Source organism: Lycorma delicatula, chromosome 3 (genome assembly GCF_047948215.1).
Source record: "Lycorma delicatula isolate Av1 chromosome 3, ASM4794821v1, whole genome shotgun sequence".
NCBI classification, from domain to species: Eukaryota; Metazoa; Arthropoda; class Insecta; order Hemiptera; family Fulgoridae; genus Lycorma; species Lycorma delicatula.
Window position 1 is genome coordinate 51547321 of NC_134457.1, and position 24909 is coordinate 51572229.

The 24909-nt window shown below is 28.3% G+C and overlaps 1 protein-coding gene across 1 annotated transcript in view; it reads right to left on the reverse strand.

Moving 5' to 3' along the window:
- The window catches only part of LOC142320885 (uncharacterized), a 28465-nt gene extending 7006 nt beyond the window's left edge, over window positions 1-21459 (reverse strand). Inside the window, exons 1-3 of the mRNA XM_075358869.1 lie at window positions 21338-21459; window positions 6563-6650; window positions 4303-4452 (exon numbers count right to left, since the gene is read on the reverse strand). Coding sequence (XP_075214984.1) covers window positions 4303-4452; window positions 6563-6635 — 223 coding nt within the window. The 5' untranslated portion in view covers window positions 6636-6650; window positions 21338-21459. The remainder of the gene's footprint in view (window positions 1-4302; window positions 4453-6562; window positions 6651-21337) is intronic.
- Window positions 21460-24909: the final 3450 nt, after the last annotated feature.

The window sequence follows — 24909 nt, forward strand, 5'->3', positions numbered from 1 at the left end:
TCAAAAATCAAGTTGATATATTCATTTTTTACCGATAATTTCTAAAAATACTAAAATTCAATGTTCTCCATTTTAAACCTTTAAACTCGAAATTTCAAAAATCCTTTCCTGTTGTTCACTTACACCGTAAGAAGAACGTGCATACAAATTTTTATCAATTTGTATTCAGTAGCATTTTCTGGGGTTGATTATGAATCAGTCAGAACATGTTGATTTATGGGTACAGATTTAAAAACAACTCAATTTATTAATTGTAAGTAAGTATAACATCTAGTATCACACATAGTCCAATCTACTGGGTTAATCTAATGTGAACTCGTAATCGCAAATCATCTGACTTCGAAGTCGAAAGTTCAAATCCTAGTAAAGGCAGTTACTTTTATGCGGATTTGAATATCTAGATCGTGGATACCTGTGTTCTTTAGTGATTGGGTTTCAATTAACCACACATCTCAGGAATAATCTAACTGAGACTATACAAGATTACACTTCATTTATATTTATACATATCATCCTCATTCATCCTCTGAAGCAATACCTTACGGTAGTTCCAAAGACTAAAGAGAAAAAGAAAGAAAAAGTATCACACATAGTCCGACTACTAATAACAAATATAGAAGAAGGGATTACAAACTACAACATTTTATAAATCGTATTGTCGATTATAATTTGACAGATTTTTGTGAGTGGGATTATGAATAATATACAAATTTTTAATAATTTTTAAATATTGTATAAATAACTAAATACTCATTGAAGTGATTAGATAGGTGTGAAAATATATTTTGAATCCATTAATTACAAGGTTACTGAAAGGAGGGACAAATAATTTGTAAGATAAGACTTACAGGAACTAAAAATATTAAGATAATTATATTTAACATAAATAAAATAAAAAAATTAAAATAATGAATTATGTAAGACTTAAGGATAATGAAGAATCAACTATTAAGATAGGGTAACACAATACGTCAAAGATGGAAGGATTTAGATATTTAGGTACTAAAATTACAAAGGAGGAAGTAATACAGATATCAAAAGCTGATTGACATAAGCAAGAAGAGCTTTCATATAAAAATGAAAAAAAATATAGAAAAATATCTAGTAAAAAAATATAGATCTAAGAACGTATATTGAGTGCATCGCTTTATAAGACTGATACGTATATAATGGAAAAACAAAAAGGTGTTTAAAAATCGAATGATTGAAAATGTAATGTTGAATATTAGGTGGATCGATAAGGTTTGAAATGAAGAGAAAAAAACAAATGGAGAAATTTGTGATAGAATCTTATAGAGATAAACAAAGTCAGCAGAACTTAACACAAACAGGTTCAGGTTATTGGATGACGAATGAACGGGAAAAAGATAAAAAACATAGAGGGAAATAAAGTTTGGAATATATGAAACAAATTGAGGAAAAGTAGGATATTAAGCTAAAATATTTTCACAGTACAGAAAGGAATAGAGAATACAGAAATGATCAGAAAATAGAGATAAGCCTTTTTCCTTCAAGATTGAAGCATATTATGAACTTTGGGTGAAAGTCACCCACATGAGGTAATTTTGGAATTAGTTGTAGCCATTAATGTAACATTAATTATACTCGAATTATCTTACATTATAATTTTACTTCATTCTACTTTTTCCCCTTCATTTCTTGCCCCGCCCCCCAAAAGCCGGACCCGCACTCAAGCATAAACACAGCTCCGGCGGGTGCCATCCCCTCAAACCACCCAGGCAAAAACCCTGGGCCCGGCTATGCCGTTCCTAAGGCTCCACCCAGGCAGCCGGGACTCGGCCTTAAGTGCCATGCCTCAAGCTAGGAGATCCCAAACGAATCTCCCCGCCGGAACACCGATCAGCCACTGCCTTGCCTCAAATAAGGGATCCCGAAAGGGGAATCACCTACCGGGCTATGGTGTTTCCGGTTCTTAAGTAGAACTTCATTCTACTTAAAAAAAGAAAAACCCACTGTTAAAGAATTGATTACTTTATTGGGGTGTGGAATATTTTAGCTTCTAAATTAGAATATCATTGTTTTACATTTTGGTGCAACTAAAAATGATCGATTTCAAATAATAATCACAATAACAATAATAAACTTTTGGTTTCTAACAATAGGTAGTGTCTATCAGCAACAGCAAAGTAGTAATTTTATTTCAAAGAAGAGAGTTATAAAAGTTAAACATTTACTGTTAGTTTAAAAAAGAGATCCAACTGTGATCAATCTAAATTATATTTAGCCTATCTGATTTACTTCAATTATCTGTTAGTAGTTCAGTTTCAGAAAGTATGTCGCGAAACCAGTAAATTGCTTTTTTCTCTCTCTTTTTGTTATTATTATGTGTAATGAAGATCTTATTTTCACGCATAACTAATTTTATACACATTTTATATTCTGTTACCGTTGTATCCACTTTTTTGTATGGTATAAAAAATATTATTGTACTACTTGAAGGCAAAGTTAATTTCACATTTATTTTAGTCGAGTAACATAAACAATTCTATGTTACACTAAGCAGATAGTAATAAATGGGATATCGTTATGTTTAAATTAAAAAATTTAATCAAAAACAAATACTTTTATTTATAATAATTTGATTACGAATAAAATCTTATTCAATTTATGCCTTTAGCCTTAAAAAAAAAAAATAGAAATGAAATTAAAGATAGAATTTTAAAATTTTGTTTCACTAAGCAATTTTTTTTTAGAACATATTTTATTAAATTTCTTTGTGTATTATTAAAGAAAAATGTTTGTTGAAATGGTATTTTATCCCACAGATTGAAGATCTGTAATAGAAATCACCAATCTATCTGATTTCTTTATCTGAGGACAATATTTTTCAATTTTTTGAATTGAAAATTACTGTCCTCAGATAATCGGAAAGCACGGCATATTTTTCTAATATATCCTACCCTTCTAAAGGGAATTTGTATGTATGTCTGTCTGTGTGCGCGTTCCCCTTAGCTGAGTACTTGCTTATATGATTGAACATACTGCCCGGCAAAAAAATCATAAGATTTTTTCTTAAATGTTTATAAATAATAAATAACAACAGTAATAATAATTATAAAATAAATTAATAAATTTTACTACCGTAATTCATTCATTAAATATCATAGCAGATCTTAAAATACAACTATTTTCGATAAAAATAAATCGATACTGAAAATACTATCGATTGTCCATTTAGAATCCATTGATATTTTTTCGGAAGGTTAGTTTCGTAATACGATAATTTTTTTCGTAAATTGAATATAATATATAAATAATAAATTAACTAATTTAGTTTATATTTAAGCTTCCAGGTCTCGAAGTGAATAAACTTGCATATGAATACTTTTGACGAATCCTTTTTTCGCTTTTGTTTGATAAATTTTCATCATTAAAAAAAACATTTTTACCCAAGAGGTAATCAGTTTTGGACACCTAATAATAGCATTCCGCCCGCCCGGAGAGCCTAGCTGCGGAGGCGTGCCTTAGGCACGCCCTGCAGCTAGTTAAAAGAATAGAAACATTTGTCTGTAACAAAAAAAAAAAAAAAAAAAATCTTTTTACTTAGGGTAATAATTTAGATTACGTGTTTGAGTTGTTAATTATTAATAACTTTCAAATTTAATAAGCTTAACCTATATTTTCCATAGTTTAGTTTTTGTCATGATGCTAGTGAAAAAATGTTACAAAACAAAGGTAGAAAAAGTTAAAAATTACTCATAAAAAAATTAAACATAACCTGAAGTAATAAATAAATTTAAAATAAATAAATTTAAAATAACTAAATTAAAATAATTTAATAAAGTGCCAAGCATAATACTTTTTAATTTTGACTTTTTGAAACTTTTTGACCTAATAAAAGCAAGTTAGGTACTAACTACTCAGTAATCTTTAATTTTGAGTTGATTTCAAATAACTGAAATTTAATGAATAATTAAAATTATTATTTTTTACTTTTGGTGCCTTTTTTGAAATCGATTTTTTTTTAATTTAAAATTTTCTATTTTCATTAGGAATACGTATGTATTCAGAATATCATTTTTCGGTATGAAGAAAAACAGTTTGGATAAAACGCAAAGGCGAGAAACTAGGCGTCTTAATAAAAATAAGAAAAAGAATGGTGAGAAGGCATGTAAATATAATATTACCGAGAGCGAGTTAAGGCGAAATTTGGACACTTGGGAAATGTATAATCAGCGGGTTATTGTACTGTACAACACTGCAGTTTAATAAATGATTTCTTATATTAATTAATTATTTTCAGTTGAAAGTAAAATTTAATAAAATACATCTGTGGCTCACCTGGTCCTCGAACTTGTATTACTGGAAGATTAAAATCTCTGCAACAATTACACATTGTATTGGAGCATGCGCAGTATTTGTTTGGTTCAGTCTGTTTAAACATATGCTTCTTTCCTTTTTTAAAAAGCGACTTATGCTTCGCCTTGGAGTCTGTAAAAAACAATTTAATAAATAAAATTAATGCACCTTGTTTTAATTTTATATATATTTAGTCGCATGTATGTATTAAGTATCATAACCGTAATATATGTAGGCTACCTGACATGAGTCATTCGGAAACAAGACTTAGTCGTTCTTAAGAATAACAAACATCTCATACCAGGCTTAATAGGGTAAGTGGTCTTTGTTGTCTTCTTCATTAACCTAAATATAAGGTTGTGCATCAGCATGTCAAACCCGTCGAAATTTAGGTGATAATTATTTCTGCAAGTGACACCTTTTGTTCACCCGTAGAGAAAGTAACTCTGACTGGTACCACTTTTATTTGTATGGTGCTTTACGTGCATCACAGCAATAAAAAAAAGGATGAGGATTGTAGCATAATTACAATGCGTATTAAACAGATACAGTGAGGTTAATAACATACGGTTAATAAAATACATGTTTAAATAAATAAAAATTTACCTCTTAAAAAAATCGGGATATGGATTCTATTCAGTGATTTAATTTACAATATTGTCATTCGGTTAGAGAGTTATTTAAGATGTGAAAAATGTCTTAGTTATTGGTGGTGGTAAAATACACACAAATGTATTCATTTGTTAATCGGCTGCAAATTCTCTAGATCAATGATCAGTTCTCTAGATCAAACTGTGCGCCGCGGCCTCTTCAGAAGGGCTCCGTAAAATATTGTAAAAGCTTCATAACTAATTGAACCAAGACATTTATATTATTAATTTAATGTTAATAAAGTAAAAAATGATAAACACGAGTTTTATTTATTTTTATCTCTTACTTACGAGTAGTAGTCACACATTTACTTAGAGTAGGGCGCCATGAAAATTTTTAATTAAAAAAAAGGGCGCCACGACTCGGAAAAGTGTGGGAACCACTGCTCTAGATTATTATTTCTATAAACAAATACTCCTACTCAAATAGATATACGTTCATAAGTACATTTCGTGGTTCATAAATTTATACATAGTTATGAAAAAAAAAAAATTTGTTTAAAATAATTTAACCGTTGTGAATAACTTAAGATTTTACTGTAATTTTATAATTTTATCTACATTTTTAAAACACATGATTGATTTAGATTTTAGGTGGCCCAAAAACCTTCTATAATTAATTTTGAAATGTTTTTTTAAGTATTTTTAAAGTAATGTGATCTTACAAACCATTATTCTATTTGGAATATCTTGGTTTAGTGTATTTCAGATCTAGAAAAAAAAACATTCCTGTAATGGCTTAAAAATCTTATTTGCAAAATATATGATACTTTTAATAAATTTATATTTTTATTTTACTCCACCGTGATGTAGAATGACAGTTGTTGGGATTGACTAAAATATTGGGAAATTTCTAGGTAGTATTCTATTTATTTAACTTTTGGGTGATCGGTTGCTTGAGATCATCGTTTTTTAATCGTAAATAAATAAAAAAATATTTAATTTTTCTTTATTCTCTGAGAAATAATATAAAACAGATCTGTGAAAATATAATAACCAAAAGTATCATTTATTTAACATCAAAATCCATATTCAATTTCAAAATCCACGTATTTCATTTATTAAAAAAATTATTACCCATATATCCTGTTGGATATTTATTACATATTACTGAATATATGAGGATTACACAAGAACTATTTATATCTTGATTTATTTTATTTATCTCCCTTTGATAATACTCTGAATAACATTTTTAAATAAATCTCTGTAAAAAGTGATTAATTGATTGTTTAGAAAATATGATGTAGCAATAATAATGACTTATGATTGAAAAATAAATTGATTTGAGTGTTATTTTCTGCCCTTTCTAGCATTGTCATTCTAACATTCGAAGTTGATGCTTTTCGGAATACTTCTACTCTTAAAACTACTTTTAGCGTTCATCACTGGAGGAAAACACTCTAGTGATGAATACTAAAAGGCTAAAGTAGTTATGCTTAAAGTAGTTTTGAGAATGGAGGACTTCGAAACGCTTCAACTACGAATGTTAAACTGACAAATCTAGGAAGGGCAGAAAATAACATTCAAATCAATTATGATGATCCTGTCAGAAATATAAAATATTGTGAAAACTGAAAAATTAAACTTACCTATAACTCTTGAGGCAGCAAACGCTATTATTAAGAAAATGAGTAGCAATTCGAACACGACTGAGAGCCGCATCCTAGCCGGTTTTTACTGGAAAAAGATAATAAAAGTTAAATTATAAACGATTAAAAATCACTATCACATAATCTCAGAATAAACGACATACAAAAGACAAATTAATTACAGATTTTAATCCTGTTTTAAAGCAACCTACTATATTGGTAAAATTAATTCCAGACTTGACTTTCATTTCTTCTTAATCAAATGTTAGTGAAAGTTACGAGTAGCAATATTTATAAATGAATCTTACCAAGTTTATAATATTAATCTAAGTTTAAATACAAGTTACAAGTTCAATATATATATACATATATATGGTAACATTTGTTGACATCAATGAAAGTTCGGAATTTCCCAATCGGATTTATCAGCGAACTACGATCACGTACTACCTCATAAATAACACTCAAATCCGCATTACGTAGAATATTATACTGCACTCCTACTTTTAGATATCTATGACCCAGATTTAAAAAAATCTTTTAATAAAAATTTCTGCAGGAGATATAATCTTGTCTAGGTAAAAAAAGACCGAAATAAGATATGAAAGTTTTCTTCTGGGTAAATTAAAATGTAGTACTGATTGGTGTGGGTTTAATAATAAGAAAAGACATGTAATATTTTATTTTTAAATTTCACTAATGACGTCCATCTTTATATTCTTGGTTTAAAAATGCGAGCGGAAAAAGAGGTTACATGTCCGGAAGGATAGTTTTCTATTGTAAGAAACAATTAATTTCATAAAATCTTTTTGAAAGTTTAAATTATATTTTTTGGAAATATAATCTGATAAAAAATAATAGTTCGGGGAATTTATAAAAAGTTATAGAATAAAAGTAGCAAACATCTCTTCATTTTGCACTGTTTTTAGATTTCCAGGAGTTATTTTTGAATTTTATTACCTTGAAATATGTAAGGTAATTATAATTCAGCGAATTGTTCCAGAATCAAGCAGATAATTCCTGAGATAATGCTGTTAAATAAACACAGACATAGATATTTGGTTAACAGTAGTATAAAACTGTGAAAAATACCATATAATAAACTATTTTAATAAACTCATGTAGCCTTAAAAATTCTTACGGGAAAATAAGATCAAAGTTTTATTCGTAAATTTTAATTTAATTAGTAAAATTATACGAAAAAAATGTTTTGGGCATTTTTATGGGCACATAAATAAAAAAAATGGAAAAGAAGAACGAATTTCTTATTTCGAGGAATAGAACATCCGAAATATAATTTTAATGCATTAAGGCTATTTATTATACAATAATATATTTTTAATACAAGGCTATTCTGGCAGTTGATGCCAGCCCAACTATAGCATCAAATAGCCTACAATCTGAGTCGGACTTAATCAACAGATGGTTGAGTAAATGGAAAATAAACGTTAACCAAGGAAAGTCGAAAAATGCGACATTCACATTGAGGAAAGGAAACTCCCCTCGATTCCACCTTGATGGAATTCTAATTAGTGTGAAATACCTAGGTCATCATCTCTATTGTCGACTGACGTGGACAGTTCATATAAGAGAGAAGAGAAGGCAACTTGAGAAAACGTTTAAGGAAATGTCCTGGTTGTTGTCCAGAAGATCTCGTTTGTCCTTGTCTAATAAGCTGCTGGTATAGTCAACAGTTGTAAAACCTATTTGGATGTATGGGATATCGCGAGCAGAAGCGATGTCGAAATCTTACAGTAGTTTTGGAATAAGCTGGCGAGGTGCACAGTAGAGGCATAATGGTTTACAAGAAACATGAGATACATTAATTACAGATGTACATGAGATGATTAATTAGGATTACGATCCGTGATGGAGGAGGTACAGCGTTTCAATTTAAAGTTCAAACTTCGGTTTAACTACCGCACTTAGCAGTGAACTCACTAGACAATGGGAATATCGTTAGGTTGAATCGACTGTACGTTATAGACCTAAGTATCCTTATAGTGTCTTAATGCGTTAATAGTAACTTTGGCTGTGAGTCTTATGAATTACCTGTTTGATTCTTAATTTCAAATTTATTACATATATCTTACTTTTTTCTTTAAATTGCTTCATCGTTTTTTCTTTACTAATTATGATATTTTATTTTGCTTTGTATTATTTAGTGGTGTTGAGTGTCTTTCATTATTTCTAATTGTATGTGATTTCAATAAAAGTTTTTATAATACTAGTGTGTAATTTTTGAGGAGTTTCACTGAGGATTCCTTATCATGTGGTTTGGGGATGTGTTCCAATTTACTAGATTTATGTAAATGTAACCGATTGTAAATAAGCTTTGAAACAATAACAATAATATGTACATATATATAAGACTAATTTGTTGATTAAATTGAATAAATACATAAATTCATTAAGGTGCTTGAATTACTTCTAATATAATTGGACCGTTAAAATTATTCTGTACGATTTCTTTTTGTTTAACAGCCCGTCAAATCAGTAACTAGTCCTAAGGAAAAAATAGTAATTTTTGTATACTTTTTTGCAAAATAGTGAGATTCATTTCATTAAAAAAACTGCATTTATAATAAGTACAGTTATTATATATGCTTTACACTAATTATTAATGTAATCACAGATAAATGTTCTCACAGTGTAAAAATGCAGCATACACGGCATAACTGACAGATATTTTTGAAAATTTTCGGAATAATAATTTCATTTTTAAAATTATGTATTATTAATATATACTAAATTAAAATATTACAATGATTTAGCAATATTTTAGATGAAATAACTGAATTAATTTTTTTTTCATACGCAATTTATGGTGTTAGATAGGACGTAATATCCTACTTACTGTATTTTTTATCATTTACATTTTACTGGTCCCAAATTTGTGCAGGTGTAGTAATTATAATCAATTCACAATAAAACAGTTAAGCCCGTTTTACAGTCTTAAAAAAAAAAAATCTAATGAAAATTTTAACGATAGTCTAAAATTTTTTATTTTAAGTAATTTTTATATATATAAACCTAGATTTATTGCTTTTTATCTGAAGGCCAGATTCATTATTATTTATTTAATAGTCTTTACCAATCTATTTTTTTTATAAACTACTAGCTCCCCGTCGTAACTTCGCCCGCGTTTTATGGTTATTTGCGTTTCTCGCAGCGGTCAGTCTTCTTATTTTATGTTTATTAGCCAAGTAACTGGAGGCAGATGCAGTCAGTAACACATATAATAACGGTGGCAGTGGGTATGGTGGTTGAGGCACCAATTAAAAAAATCGGAACTAAAAAAAAAAAACAGAAAATGGGTTTTAAATATTTATCTGAAGAGATTTTGGAAGCCCAAATCTACTGAATATCTCGTTTACTATATTCGAGATTGGAAAAATTTACAATCATTGTTCAAAAACATTTTTACCTTTCTTCATCCCCTTCAAGGTTGAATTCCAAAAATCTAGAAACTGGTTTATTGCCATGAATATTATACTCACCAAAAATCAGGTAGATTTCGTCATTTGTTACCAAGAAATTAAACAAATAACAGGGTTTAAAAAAAATGTAAAAATCAATTTTAACCCTTGAAACTCGGAATGAAACTCAGAAAATCTAGAACTGGTTTTTAGATGTCCATAAACAATCAGTTTAAACCCAGCTCACACAGTGACAGACCCTCACAGTTCACAATGTATTAATTCAATTCATTAAAATTTGTGCTTCCGGTAGAAGCACAAACCCCACTATTACATTATTTATGTATATATATATATATATTTTTTTTTTTTTTAATTTTTCGAGATGTAATATAACAAAAACCTTTTGCCAAGAAACATGGGTAAAAATTTAGTTGCGAAAAATCGGGTGTTTTGTTTGTTTATCCCGAACAAAGAAAAATCCTCTTCCTCTTTATGTAATAGTAAACTATAAAGGAGAGCTATAATTAACGCGGTAGATTTCAGACATTGGCTTACCAATTTCGAATACTGCCTTAATTGAAATCTAAAGATATTGAATGTCTAGGCCTACCGATTAAAGTAACTTAAAAATAATTTGACATACCATTACTTAGACAGGAACTTCGTTCTATCAGAATCACAGAACGCTGTGAATATTTTCCAAAACGAAACTATTAAAAAAAAATTAGGAAAATTCTTCATTAACAACCCACTGTGATAAATAGTCGATTAAGGAAATTCGTTGTATAGAGTTGAATAGTTCTAAACAAAGGAGTTCGTAACCTAACATTAATAATAAAATCTATCGAGAGATATAATTTAATATAGTATACGTTAAAATGTTCAAGACTGTTAGAAATATTATATTTTGAATTATTAGATTGTTACTTTGAATATTAACTTTTAAACTGTTAGAAATAATATTTTTAAATTATGAAGGGAGAGATAAACAAAAGAACAAAAGATGCATCTTAACCGGTTATACGTATGCGTGACTGTTGTATAAGAATAATATAATATCCATACAGATTTTTCATGTAAAAAAAATCTAAATGTATAGAAAGATAAAATACATAGTATAGCTAGCTGTCTTTTTCTGCTTTCACCTTTCGATACCGCCGACGTTTATGCATCCTGGGAAGTCTTACACGTATATACCGCACGGCCATGACCCAGTCAGTATTGGTTTACTAGGTACAGAGGACGGGGCCGACGACCTCTTTGGTACCGGATGTCCGGCAAAATAAGTGGCTCATCCGTGCAGTAACTAATGCCTAATATTACTTGCACATTATTGCAATATATAATTTATTAAAAAAATTAATTAATCCAACAATTATTAAAACAATTATTGTTTAGCCTTTTTATCTAACTGTAAATTTGCTATTAATTTATAACAAGGGACGTATAAAACCGCTAATAGGCGTTCCTTTATTTAATTTATTGCTTTAATAAATTCACATGTTTTAATATTAATTACTACAAAGTATTTTAATATTAGTAGAAAGAAAACCTGTGAGAAAAAATAGATAAAATTAGAGGAAATAAAAATGATTTAATATTATGGGATGCTATAAGAATGAATATAATATAGAATGAGTCTAGGATAATATTATAGAATTAATCTAATTTTATTGAATGATTTAATATTGTATTTATATTATAGTACGGTGTAATTTATTAACATTAAAGTTTTTTTAAAAGTAAGTAAATTAATAGATTAGGTTAGTAGATTCGTTAGATTAGTAATTTAGTAGTAAGTAGATCAGTAGATTTGATTTTTTTTTTATTAGTTGTAATGACCCGAAATAGGATAAGAAAGGAACAGAGGAGGAATATTTTTCCTGTTTGTTGATTGCAGTTATCGATCAGAATATATAATTTATTTATCTTGATATATTATTTTATTAATTGTACCAGTTTACTTTGGTTTTTGATGACGGTGACAAAGACTTCTTTATCCGACTGCTTCATTCAATCAGTTTTTTATTTCTTTATCTATTATATGATATTGAGCTCAGTTTGTTTTTAAAGTTTTGAATCGTCTATGCTTTTACATGATAACATAGCAGTCACTAATTATATAATTAGCATTGATATCTATTACTTCGAATTTTATTTATTTATTACTAATTTGTTTGGAGATTTTTACAGAAACACCATTCTTTTACAACAAATCATGCGAACAAATAATTTCGACTTTTTGCCTGAATTATATGTGCCCAGACATAAATAAAGTGGTTGAAAAAAATCTATTAATGTTGGTGTCATTTTAAGATAAGAATGAAAACCTTACAAGACTTTAGTAAAAAATTCATAATTAGAATTAACTTTTACGATACCAACTTATGAAAAAGGGAAAACTACCACCAAAAAATGGAAAGATGCGTTTAGTTTATATAATCAACCTACGATCCAAGACGCATTCCTCTGCATTTCTGGCGCCCGTAGTACATGTCTGGCTGGCTGGCTATCCAACTCTTACATCCGGTAATAAGTAATTATTATTTTTTTTAGTAATTTCTAACTCATATTTTATATTGAAATAAAAATATAATGTTTACATAAATCAAACTTCAAAGAATCTCCACTGACAGATCAAGAGATCTACTGCAAAGAGTAATATATCAGCAACCGCTGATATACGAGTATAATTTTTTCATTTATCTTGTTATCTTTTATAAAGTGTTGTGGCAGTATTTCTTCTCCAAAAACAATAAAAAATGAGGGTATTTTCGTTTTATTTAAATAAAAATATTGTGCACATATATATATACTTTTTTTGGTTGATGATTAATTCACCATATAAGCTGGAAGTTCAAGAATTGAAGTATAAATGAAAATCTTGTAGGGAATAAAAAATGCCATGTCTGATCAGGATTAGAACCTGGGATCCTCTAAATGAAAGTTTGGGAAGCTAACACTCCGCCACGGAGTTTGCTTAATCAGTATTAATTGATAAATGAACATATCTTTGTATAATATACCAGATTCCAAATGCTGTTATTTTTTCTTTGACTTTACATATTTGCCTGAATAAATAGAACATGCATTTATTAATCGGCTATTTCTTATTCAGAACAAGTTTTTCTTCGGTCAGTCATCGGATGTAATTGTATTGATTAATAGAAAGCCTGTACTTTAGTCAGTATAAACCTCCTATAGAAAATAGGTACGTTAAACATTTAATGATGAATCGGTTACAAAGGTTTTATTTTAATGTAAGCAGTTTAGATACAACATAATAAAATATTATTGAATCAACGATGGAAGATTATTGATTGAAAACTCATTAATCGTGTTAATAAATTTTATCGAGTAGAAAAAATAAAACAGAAATACCAAGAAATATAATTCTCTCTTTTTAATTAATAAACCATTTATATAATCACCTAGACTTTAACAATACATTAAATAAAAGTTAATAAAAAAGATTCAGATTCATTAATTTGAATAGGAATAACTAATGTAATATTTATTTTTGTTTACATCATTAAAACTTGTACCATATTATAATTTTAACAATTTCACTTTTTTAAATGAAAAAAAGCAAAAATTTCTATGAAAATAGGCTCAAGAGTTTCTTTTAAAATTATTAATAATACTAGAAAGTTACTTCAATTGAAAGACAAGAAAGCTGTTATAATTTTCTGTAAGCTGTAATTTGTTACAACGTAGAATTAAATAATGTGCAATAAACAATGAATAATAGAAAAATTATAATAATAGAAATAAATTTAAAAATATGGGTTAATGAATGTTTTCGTATGCATTTAGAAGGTAATAATTATATCTGAAAAAGTTAAATATGGGGTAGGTTTATGTAATGTAGTTGTAAAATTTGTGTTTGTACGTTCACAAGTGATAAAAAACGTTTTCAAGACAGATTTCTCATTAATGATGGAGATGATTTGTTTTCAAACACTAATATCACAATAATACCTATATATCTATTCTACTTAATATTTCTGATGATATTTAAAAGAGTAAAAAGTAATTTAAAAATATTTTGTCTTTATAATACAAAATTATTAATTAAAATTTCTGATATGGACACACATGACTTCCTTGTACGCCTATTAAATTACATATACACATTTTTTTTGAATAAGAAGTACATAAAATTTTAATTCATTATTAACTTCTGATATTTTTTCATATATATATATATTTTTATTGTTATTATTGAATTATTAAATATCGTAAATTTTTTTTACAATCAGAGGTTAATAATTATTATATCAATATAATAAAACGAAAATCAGCAAAAAAGGAAAATGAAAAAAAGAAGAAAATGTTGCAAACCAAAAAAAAAGTAAACAGGAAGAAACTGTTGCAAAGAAAGAAAAAATAAAAACATTAAGAAAATATGATAAATACAAAGAGGAAGAAAATGCTAAGACCAAGGAAAAAATAAAAAGATTAAGAGGATGATACATATAAAGAGAAAAAATGTGAAAACTAGAGAACCCGTACACAAATTAAGATCAGAAGAATTAGATCAAACCAAAGAGCGATTAATACGATTGCAAACAAATAAACGAAATGATGATCAACTTCGACTTTAGGAGAGTATTGTCCGACAATATCACAGAAGTAATGGACTAAAAGATAAGAATTTTTTGCAATTTATTAAAGATCGGGCATACATGCATCAGTGCATATGTTGTTCTTATGAGGGTCTATTTTTCAGTCACTCTGTGCTTAACTTTAATGTTGATAAAATTAAAAAGAAATTTCAGAATAATTAAATAAAATTGAACAAAAATTAAACTAGAAAATACAAAAATAATACGATTCCGAATTATAATTTTCGATTAATATTAAATAATCAGATGTTTCACCAAATCTATTACATATATACATATGTAATAATGCCCATTCAATTACATATACACATTTTTAAAAGTACGTAAAATTTTATTTTACTAATAACTTTTGATTTTTTCATATTTTTTTTTTTTATTGTTACTGAATAATTATCTATTGTAAAACTTTTTTACAATCACAGGTTAATGATTATTAATAAATCAAAATATTTAAATAATAGAAAAAAAATAAAGTAAAAGAAATAGTTAAAAAAAAAGTAGATTAAGTCTGATTCGAATCGATGTGCACCTACCCTTGGCTTCCTTTTGAATTGCAATCAAAAGGGGAGGTGTACAATTAAATATTACAACAGTCCTAAATCCAAAATTTCAACATACTACTGCTAATCGTTTTTGAGTTATGCGAGATACGTACATACATACGTACGTAAAGAGGTCACGCCGAAACTAGTCAAAATGGATTCAGGGATGGTCAAAATGGATATTTCTGTTGAAATCTGAAAACCGAAATTTTTCGCGATCACAATACTTCCTTTACTTCGTACAAGGAAGTAAAAGTACATTTAGTATTTAAGTTGTATAATATAATCTTTTGGAGCTTATAATTATTAGATGATAAATATTTTCAACCGAACATCATGTAATTAATCGGGAGTAATTTAATAAAGATATAAAATTAAAATTAAATTAAAATTAATTAATTAAAATTAAAATTATGATAAAATTAAAAAGAAATTTCAGAATAATTAAATAAAATTGAACAAAAATTAAACTAGAAAATACAAAAATAATACGATTCCGAATTATAATTTTCGATTAATATTAAATAATCAGATGTTTCACCAAATCTATTACATATATACATATGTAATAATGCCCATTCAATTACATATACACATTTTTAAAAGTACGTAAAATTTTATTTTACTAATAACTTTTGATTTTTTTCATATTTTTTTCTACACTCTTTAACCTAGTATTAGATAAACTAATGAAAACATTTTGGAAAGTTAACTCATCTGCTTTTGGAATCTAGTCAAAAAAGGGAAAATAAGAGTAAATTGTTTATTTTCGTAGCTGATGTGACTACTGACAAATTCAGAAAAAGAGATAATTTCTCAAGTTGAGTATTTGAAAATAATTGCCGAAAAAGCGGGTTTAATAATCTCATTTTCTAAAACAGAAATAACGACAAATTCTAAACAAACCAAGAAATGTATAGAAACCAAATTTGGGAAAAATTAAATACACGGATAGATTTAAATATCTAAGCGAAATAATAGACACAAATGGTACGGATAAGAAGGGGGTTGAAAGCGGAAAAATAGTTTTTGAGAAATTAAAATCTTTAACTAAAAATATCAACAAGAAAGATTTATCCATAAATGGAAAATTGAGACATTATAATACTATATTGAAACCAGTAATCCTGTATGAGACAGAAACCTCTAATATAAGAAATCTAGAATCACTTTTAAAAATTGAAAGGAAAATTTTAAGAACGAATCCATGGCCCAAGAAAATCGAACGATGGATACAGAAAGAAGTCAAATAAATAAATCTACAAAATTAAAGTAAAAAAGATAAAACTTTTGAAGATTTAGAAACCACAATCCAAAAAAGAAAACTAAATTTTGTGGTACATATGATTCTAATAGATTCAGATAAATAGAACAAAAAACTTTTTGATAAATTTTGAAAATAAAAAAAGGAGAAAAAAATTAGAGAAAAAAATCTCCGCAGAATAAAGGTTCTCATGAATGCAAAAAGAAAAGAGAGCAAATGTGCTGGACAGAAAAACGGAAAACACAGCATAGAGAAAGAATTCTGGAGGAGAAAGAGGGAAAATCAGAACAGAAGAAACTAAAATATTTGCGTGGTTCTGTGCAGGCCTCTTCGAAAAAAACAAAAACGGTATTTTCGCATTATTTTTCGTAAATTTATACATATAAATTAACTCAAGAATAGTTTAATGGGTTGTGCAATGTAACAGAAAAAGATGTGTTAAAAAATATAGGCTAAGCTTTTCAAATAGCTTTTTGTCAGATCTGTGTGGTGGAGTGGTAGTGCCTTGGCCTTTCATTCGGAGGTCCCGGGTTTAATCCCTCGACCAAGCAAGGCATTTTTCATAAGCTAAAAAGTTCCATTTCATATTCTTATTCACAAGCTTCAAACTTATGTGGTAAATTATTAATTATCCAAAAAATATGTGTGTATTAACTAAGTAGCAGTTACAATAAATATTTAAAAAGAAGATGGAAAACTTTATTTTTCTATTGTTAAAATAGAAAAATAATTATAAATAAATATTGTTAATATTATATAACCTAGCTAAGTAAATTTTTGATTTCTAATATGAAATCAGATCATAACAAAAGAAAACGTTATTAAAATGAATTAAGTAAATAACGGTTGCAGATATAAACAATATATATTTATATCTTAAAGTAACAGTCTTACCTTTTATTTACAGGTTTTCAATCTACAGGTTACCGATCTACACTCACCGATCAACCTAATACAAAGGCTGAAACAATTTGGAGTAGAAGTATCCTAAAACATGTCTTGTTGAAATATGTATTCATTTATCTTAATTAATTAAGTTTAATTTCCATTAATTATTATTGCTATGCAATAATAATAATAATAATAATAATAATAATAATAATAACAATAATAATAATAATAATAATAATAATAATAATAATAATAATAATAATAATAATAATAATAATAATAATAATAATAATAATAATAATAATACTCTACTTAAATTATTAAAGCCATTTTTAATTGCTTGTCAGATTCACATGTAGTATTTTATTTATGCAGCGGTGAATAAAGTCTTTTAGAAGTTTTATGTATTTATGTAGTAATATTATAAAAATAAATAACAAACATAATAATAAATCTATAAGTTTTTCAGAAACAGTAGGACATGTTTATTTTTATTTAAAAAAAAAAATTATATATAAGAGGATAATGAAGTTACAGATTATTCGTTAAAGAAAATATTTAATAAGAATAATGCTATTTATCCACATACCAAGAAGAAATTCACGAACAAATCAAGTGAAGTGAGAGAATTTTTTAATTTTCTTTTCATTTTGATTTCTTCTGGATTATTTCTCTAGATAAAATAATATACCATTTATAGGTATATAATAATGTATCATAAGATACCATTTATAGACATTTCTACTCGTACAGATTAAAAAATTATATCAGTTTGTTATTGATTGATAATTTACTTTGTTTATTAATAATAATTAACTCCAAAACGGCTGTATCAGTTTTTAGGAAACAGATATCAAACTTTTTTATCAGTTAAGCGAATGAATAAGGATACAATCATTAAAGAAAATCTTTTTAAGAATTCTTTAATTATTAAAAAAACTAACAAAAAAAAAAAAAAATAAATAAAAGACTGCGTTGTAGAACTATTTTCTATAAGATAAAGAACCAAAATTGTCTGAAACCCGTTCGTGTGAGGACATCAGTTAAAGTACTTTAAATAAAAAATTATAAAAAAGAAAAGTTAAAAATTTAAGCACAGTTTTCAAAAAATAAATGATAAAATTCTTTACGTTATAGGTCCAAGTATAAAAAATAAAAAAAAAATTCACCTAATATTCTTCCCGAATATGCAGCTAAATCAGGTATATTTATTTGTAATACGTTATAGTTACAAGTTTTACACTTATACCTATAACTTTGCGGGGATTTCTCGCCTCCAGAACTGGAGTAATTGTCTTAGGTACTGAGGGTAATTAAATCATTACGTGACTCAACGCTAAGGTCGGGTAAACATCAATAAAAATAATTTTGTGACCTTGTAACGGGAAACGTACTAATATGTTATTTCATATTTACTAAAAAAATATGTTGATGGCAAAATCAGAATCAAAAGCTATAAAAAATGTTCTGTTAAGATTGATTAATTAAAATTTATTACAGCTTTATAAAAATATAATTTTCTTTTCATAATTCTTCTAAAGAACGCAGTATTTCTTTTTATATCAAAACAATTTCATATTTAAACATTTTAAATTCAAAATAAACAATAGCTTTAAAAGGAAAGAAATCATTTATTTGCATAATTGATGTGTAGTAATTACGTTTATAAAATCCTGGATTTAAATAAAATTGCTGTTTATAGAAAATTTATTTATTTATTTACCTTTAGAGACCTTATAAATATTAAACCGGATTGTAGGGATTAGAATATATGATAAGAAAAAAAATTATTATTAAAATTAATTGATCGATTGCAATTAATTTATAACATATAGTAAGTAAACAATTTTAAAGTAAATAAACAATTTTTTCTACAACGTATTTTAAATTAATTAAGGATTTATTTCTCGTGGGAAAGTAACAAAATGCAACAGTAATAAAGCTATATTAATTCAACTGTTCGAACAGATTAATAATCTAATAACTGCGATATCTACAACAAAATTCATTAGAAGGGAAAATCAGACCTTAATTCACTTTATTGATGTGAATAGGTATTTTGTTTGATAGAGATTTCATTCGGTGAAATACTAGAATACAGTCCGTCACAGATGTCCATCTAAATTGCCAGCCATCTGCGCGGTCTAATTTATAAATTACAATTTAATTTTAAATGATATAAAATTAGTTTCACCAAAAATATTTATGTTCATGTAAAATGTAACGCGTTTAATGAGTATAAGTCTATAATAAATCAATAGTAAAACGATAAAGTAGTTCTTTATGAAAATGAACCCTTGATAAGGTTCATAATAAGGTATACAGGGCATGATTTAAAATATAACTTTCCGAGATTTCGAATTATTATCAATATGACACACACACACACTCTCTGTCTCTCTCTCTCATACACACACACACACACACACACAAACGTGTGTGTTTCTTATAAGTATAACACATAAAAAAACTGATGTATGCACATAATTCTCTCAAAAATCGCTCACCGATTTCAAGAATAATATGCTTAAACTTAACATGAAAGATTTATTTATATCTTTCATGCTAACTTTAATAAAAAATGATTGCAAAATGAAGTGGGTTCCTGTTGTTTTTTTTTCACTGACTCGATAAGCATGTCAAACCTAGTACAATGAAAGATGATAATCCAGCATTACAGGCTTATTGTTTCGCTTAGTTTATCATATAAATTTGTGTTTGAACATCATTACTCTTAGATAAAGTAATCTTGACTAATACCTCTTGTGCCTCAGGTTCTTTAAAGGTACGTCCATTAAATAAATCGGTACAGATAATGTAAAGGTTAAGTACATTTTCATAACTTTTATTAAATAAAACTTTACAATCTTATTATTAATAATCCATAAATACGGATTATATTTTCTGTAGTTTTTAATGCCTTTTGAAATGCGATGTTTCAGAAGAATATTAAAAATTTGGTGGGTAAAATTTGTGATTAAGAGTTTAAAAGAGAAATATGAAAATACAGAAATTTATCGCAGCATCTTTTCTAGAAAGTAAGTAGTTGATGGACGACTTATGAAGACAATCAGGATTAGTTAATTTGGTGATAAAGGTATGTGTAGAAGCTAAAAACAAGAGAGGAAGGCAAAGACTGGTTACATGAAACACAAAATGGATGATATAGGATGTAATTATTTTGAAGTTACAAAATTACCGTAGAATAGAACGGTAGGAATAGTAAAACCGTTTAACTGACTAATAGTTCAAACAAAAGAAAAATCAGTAATGGTTTTTGAAAAAAAACATAAATAAAAAAGAATGAGGCAAAGTAATGAAAAAAATTAACTCTGAAAGAAGCGGAAATGATAAGGTAATTCCGGGTAAAAATATTTCCTTAGTTGAGAGTAGGTTAATAATATTTGTGTTGGATACCATACATTTATTGATAGCAAAGCCACTTAACACGAGACTAATAATAGTTGTAAATATAGTAATACGCCCAATAAAGGTAAGTAATATTTAATTTTATAAATATCAGATCCATCCTGGTCATCACCAGATACTGGTTTTACCGAAAACACCATTCTTTTGAGATAAACCTGACTAGTGTCTCTTGCACTTCAAATATTTATTGGGATACTACGTTATTTGAACGATGTCGGAAAATATAAATATAATTATATCTTTGTTCGGAAGATATAAATTTTTGTACAAATTTTAGAACAGTGGGAGTACCTGCTTTAATTAGTTCTTACTAAATCGTACCTTGTAGTACTACAAAGAGATAAAAAAACCTTTTAAATAATTTAATTACTGCAATAATAAATATTTTGTTTAATTAACTTTTAAATTAAATGTAATTAATTTCAATGACTCATATACTTAATTTTAAATTCAGTCAGGATAAAAAGAAGTCTCTTAGGGCTTATGTAGATAAAAGGAACAATTTTATTTACATTAAAAAAATATATTTTATGAAACACATAATTTAAGTTTTTCAAACATGGCACCTTTGGCAAAATATAATATTAAAAACAGCTTACCAATATATTATTCGATTTCTTCAAAACATTTTCGGCTATTCTGCTATCTTCAGGAGGAATTTATAATAATACAGAATTAAATTATATCATATAAAAAATATAAAGTCATATGATAAAATTAGACATAACAACTGATCGACATAAGATAAATTTTGTAAATGTTAAAGTCATAAGTTAAAATAATTACTCCGATTTGTAAGTGTCACAATTGTTATCTACATATTGTTTTCCTTATAACAGCCGGAAACGTTTGAGGAAATAAAATAATATATTGGGTAAGCTGTTTTTAATATTATATTTATAACATAAATTTATACAAAAAAAACAAAAAAAAAACAGCTATTATAACATACCAGATGTTTTTAATGTTATTCTTGATAATCTTCTTATCTATAAATTAGAATAAACATTCATATTAAACATAAGAAAATTTGTGTATTCTGAGCCTAGTCATCAAGAAGTGATCGATAAGTAAAATATCAATTAATTTCGGGTGAGAATAAAAATGAAAAGTGAAACTAAAAAAAAGCTGTTTGATCACAATCGTTTAAAAAACTTGAAGTCTTTTGTAATTATTAAGCAGTTAATATTACAATCTATTAATCATACTAGTAATAAAAGGAAAAGTAAAACCGATAAGAAATTTAACTTTCACTTAAAAATTCTAATATTTATTTAAAATTTTTATTTAAACTAGTTTAATATTAGAGACGCAAATTATTTACATGTTTACATAAACTTCTAATATTACCATCATTATCTCAATAAAAAAGCATACCTGTTCATTTGATTGAGTTAGACTGAAATATATTTCGTTTGTTCGTTTAAAATAATTCGCTAATGAAACCAGTTTGTCAAATATTTAATTAATACATTTATATATTGATTGTTTTGAAACAATATAACAATTAACGTTTGTAACGTATCATTTCTTTTATATTTAAACTAAAATCCTGAGTTTAATTCGTGATATAATAATGGAATTTCTGCAAAATAGTTCATTCACTATATTGTCCTCGACCTTGTAATCATCCATAACAAGGAATTAGGATTCTGCCTATAAATATTAATAAATAGTCTAGCAAGTTGCATTGTAGGAGCAGTATTTATAAAAAATAATCATCATGAACTTACTGGTTATTCTTTTCTCCATTTTTCTCGCCAAAATTAATGTTTAATATAAGAGACTGAGACAGTAGTAATTTTCACTATATTTTACTTTTTCAAAATATATTTTTAATCTAACATGATTAGTTTTCTATGTTCTGAATGAAACAAAAGCTTTGTATTGCCCTGGATAAATCCAACCCCACGTCCGTGAAATAACATCTACGCATACGTTTGGGGTGGGCAACGACATGGTACTTCCGTACTTTCACTTATGTCGGGCAACGGGGAAATGGTATTACTCAGGAACTTCTTGTGGAGTACGGGAATGATGGTCCCGAGCTGTCCGAGTTTGTTGCGGTTGTGCTTCTCGGTTTCGCTGTTAGCAGCAGGAGCGGTAGGAATGACTGTGATCTGTTTTGCCGACGCTTCGTGGAGTGCGGACGGGAAGTGTTCATCCCTTTTCTCGGTTGTGGAGCCGGGTTGAGGGTGGGCTGCTGTGAACTTGCTGTGCTGAAATCTTGCGCCGCCCAGTGTGAGTCAGTCACTTCGGCTCTTGGCAGGGATTGTCCCATGGGTAAGGGTATCGGAGCCCTTACTGCTACGTGCGAGTCCTGGGATGTCGGTATCGTCGGTCAGGAAGTACCTGACTACCCCGCCACAGTTAAATGGGAGTTTCCTGACCGGGAAACCCAGACAGGATCAGTGATCCAGGGCATGCCCAACCATCTCTCCGCCCGAACCTTGCGACATATTGACTGGAAAAACATAGGAAGAACTTCCACAACTTGGAAGAGGGTCCACGTAAAAACCCTTGTCCTGGAGAATCTCTTTCATCCGAAGCAAAGAGGAAGGAGAGATGTCGAGTTCAGTGATAAAGAAGAGTTTATAGTTCTAGAAAAGAAGGATCGAACCAAGCTTCGACCTAAGAGTGGAGGAGCTATTCCTAAATTTCTAGTAATCAAGTAAAAGGAAGGTGATTTTTCCAAGATCAGCTCTTTCGTGATAGCTCGAGACATCACGGAAGCAGCTGGAGAACCGGTTAAAGGAACAAGAAAGACTGTGACGGGATTATTTGTTGAGACCGTAAGTGACATACAGTCGTCCCGATTACTGAAGGCAAAGAAGATTCTACTTATCGACGTTGAGGTTGTACCACACAGTACACTAAATATCCCTAAAGGAGTTATTTGACTTTTTTAACTGCACTGAAGACGAAATTGTAAATGAGCTTTCTGAACAGGGAGTTATTGCATGTAAATTTGACGAAACGGAGACGTAGTACCCTTCGTGTCACATGTGTTAACGTTAAATAAACCTAAACGTCCACAAAATAAAGGCAGGATTTCATAGGTTAGATGTGTATCCGTTCATTCCTACACCATTACGGTGTTACGAATGTCATAAGTATGGTCACACAGCAGCAAGATGCACGAAAAAACAGATTTGCACATGTGGCAACCCGCTGCACCCGGATGATCCATGCAGGGACCCGCCGATATGTATTAACTGCAATGGACAACAACACAGTGCAAAATCGAGAAATTGTTCGAAATATAAGGAAGAAATTGCGAAACAGGAGGTAAAGACCGTCCAGAAGGTCAGTTATTTTGAGGCAAGAAAAATCGTGCATAGTAGAAGGCCAAAGGCCACACGTCTTATGCACAGGTTGCTGCTACTCCTGCAGCCTCCTTCAAACCAAAGGACGTGATAACGGAACTGGCGCCAGCCTTAGCAAGCTTAGTGGAACGAATTATTGATCAGAAGCTGAATATTCCTCTATACTATCTCAGAACATTATTTTATTGTTGAATTTTGACTAAAAGTTTGATCTGGTGTTTTTCATTGTGCAGCAAGAAGCTCATTATTACACCAACAAAGGACGCAGTTACCTACGGGCTCCAATAAAGAAACATATTCATACAAAAATGTTTATTGTTGTTATTAAACCCTATCAATTTAGAAGAGATGTATGTTTAAGGTACATCCGAAATATGGAGGTCTTGTCAGTACAACTAAATAATCCAGTGATTATTCAGTACAAAGTTTCTTAGTAAAGAAGTGTTGATTGAAATATACGACCGACTAATAATTTTATTTTTGAATCAACATCATAAGCTCAAATGTTCGTAAAATCAGAAATTTGGATTTATCCAAAAAGGCTAATTTTCCTATTACTATTTTTTTCATAGTCATCTGTAATAAGCAGACGAAAAACATATTTTTTTAAATGTAGGATTTACAGAAGATTAGTCAATATTGTATATAATTATTTGACTTCGAACGGACAATACTAATTATGCAATCACAGTTATAAGAACTTCAGATTAATTTAATATCTAGCATCAGCTGATTAAACTCTTTTCTTTTTCTGTTTAGCTTTCGGAACACCGTAAAGTATTACTTGAGAGGATGCTATGTATGTTTGTAAATGAAGTGTAGTCTTGAACAGTCTCAGGTCGACC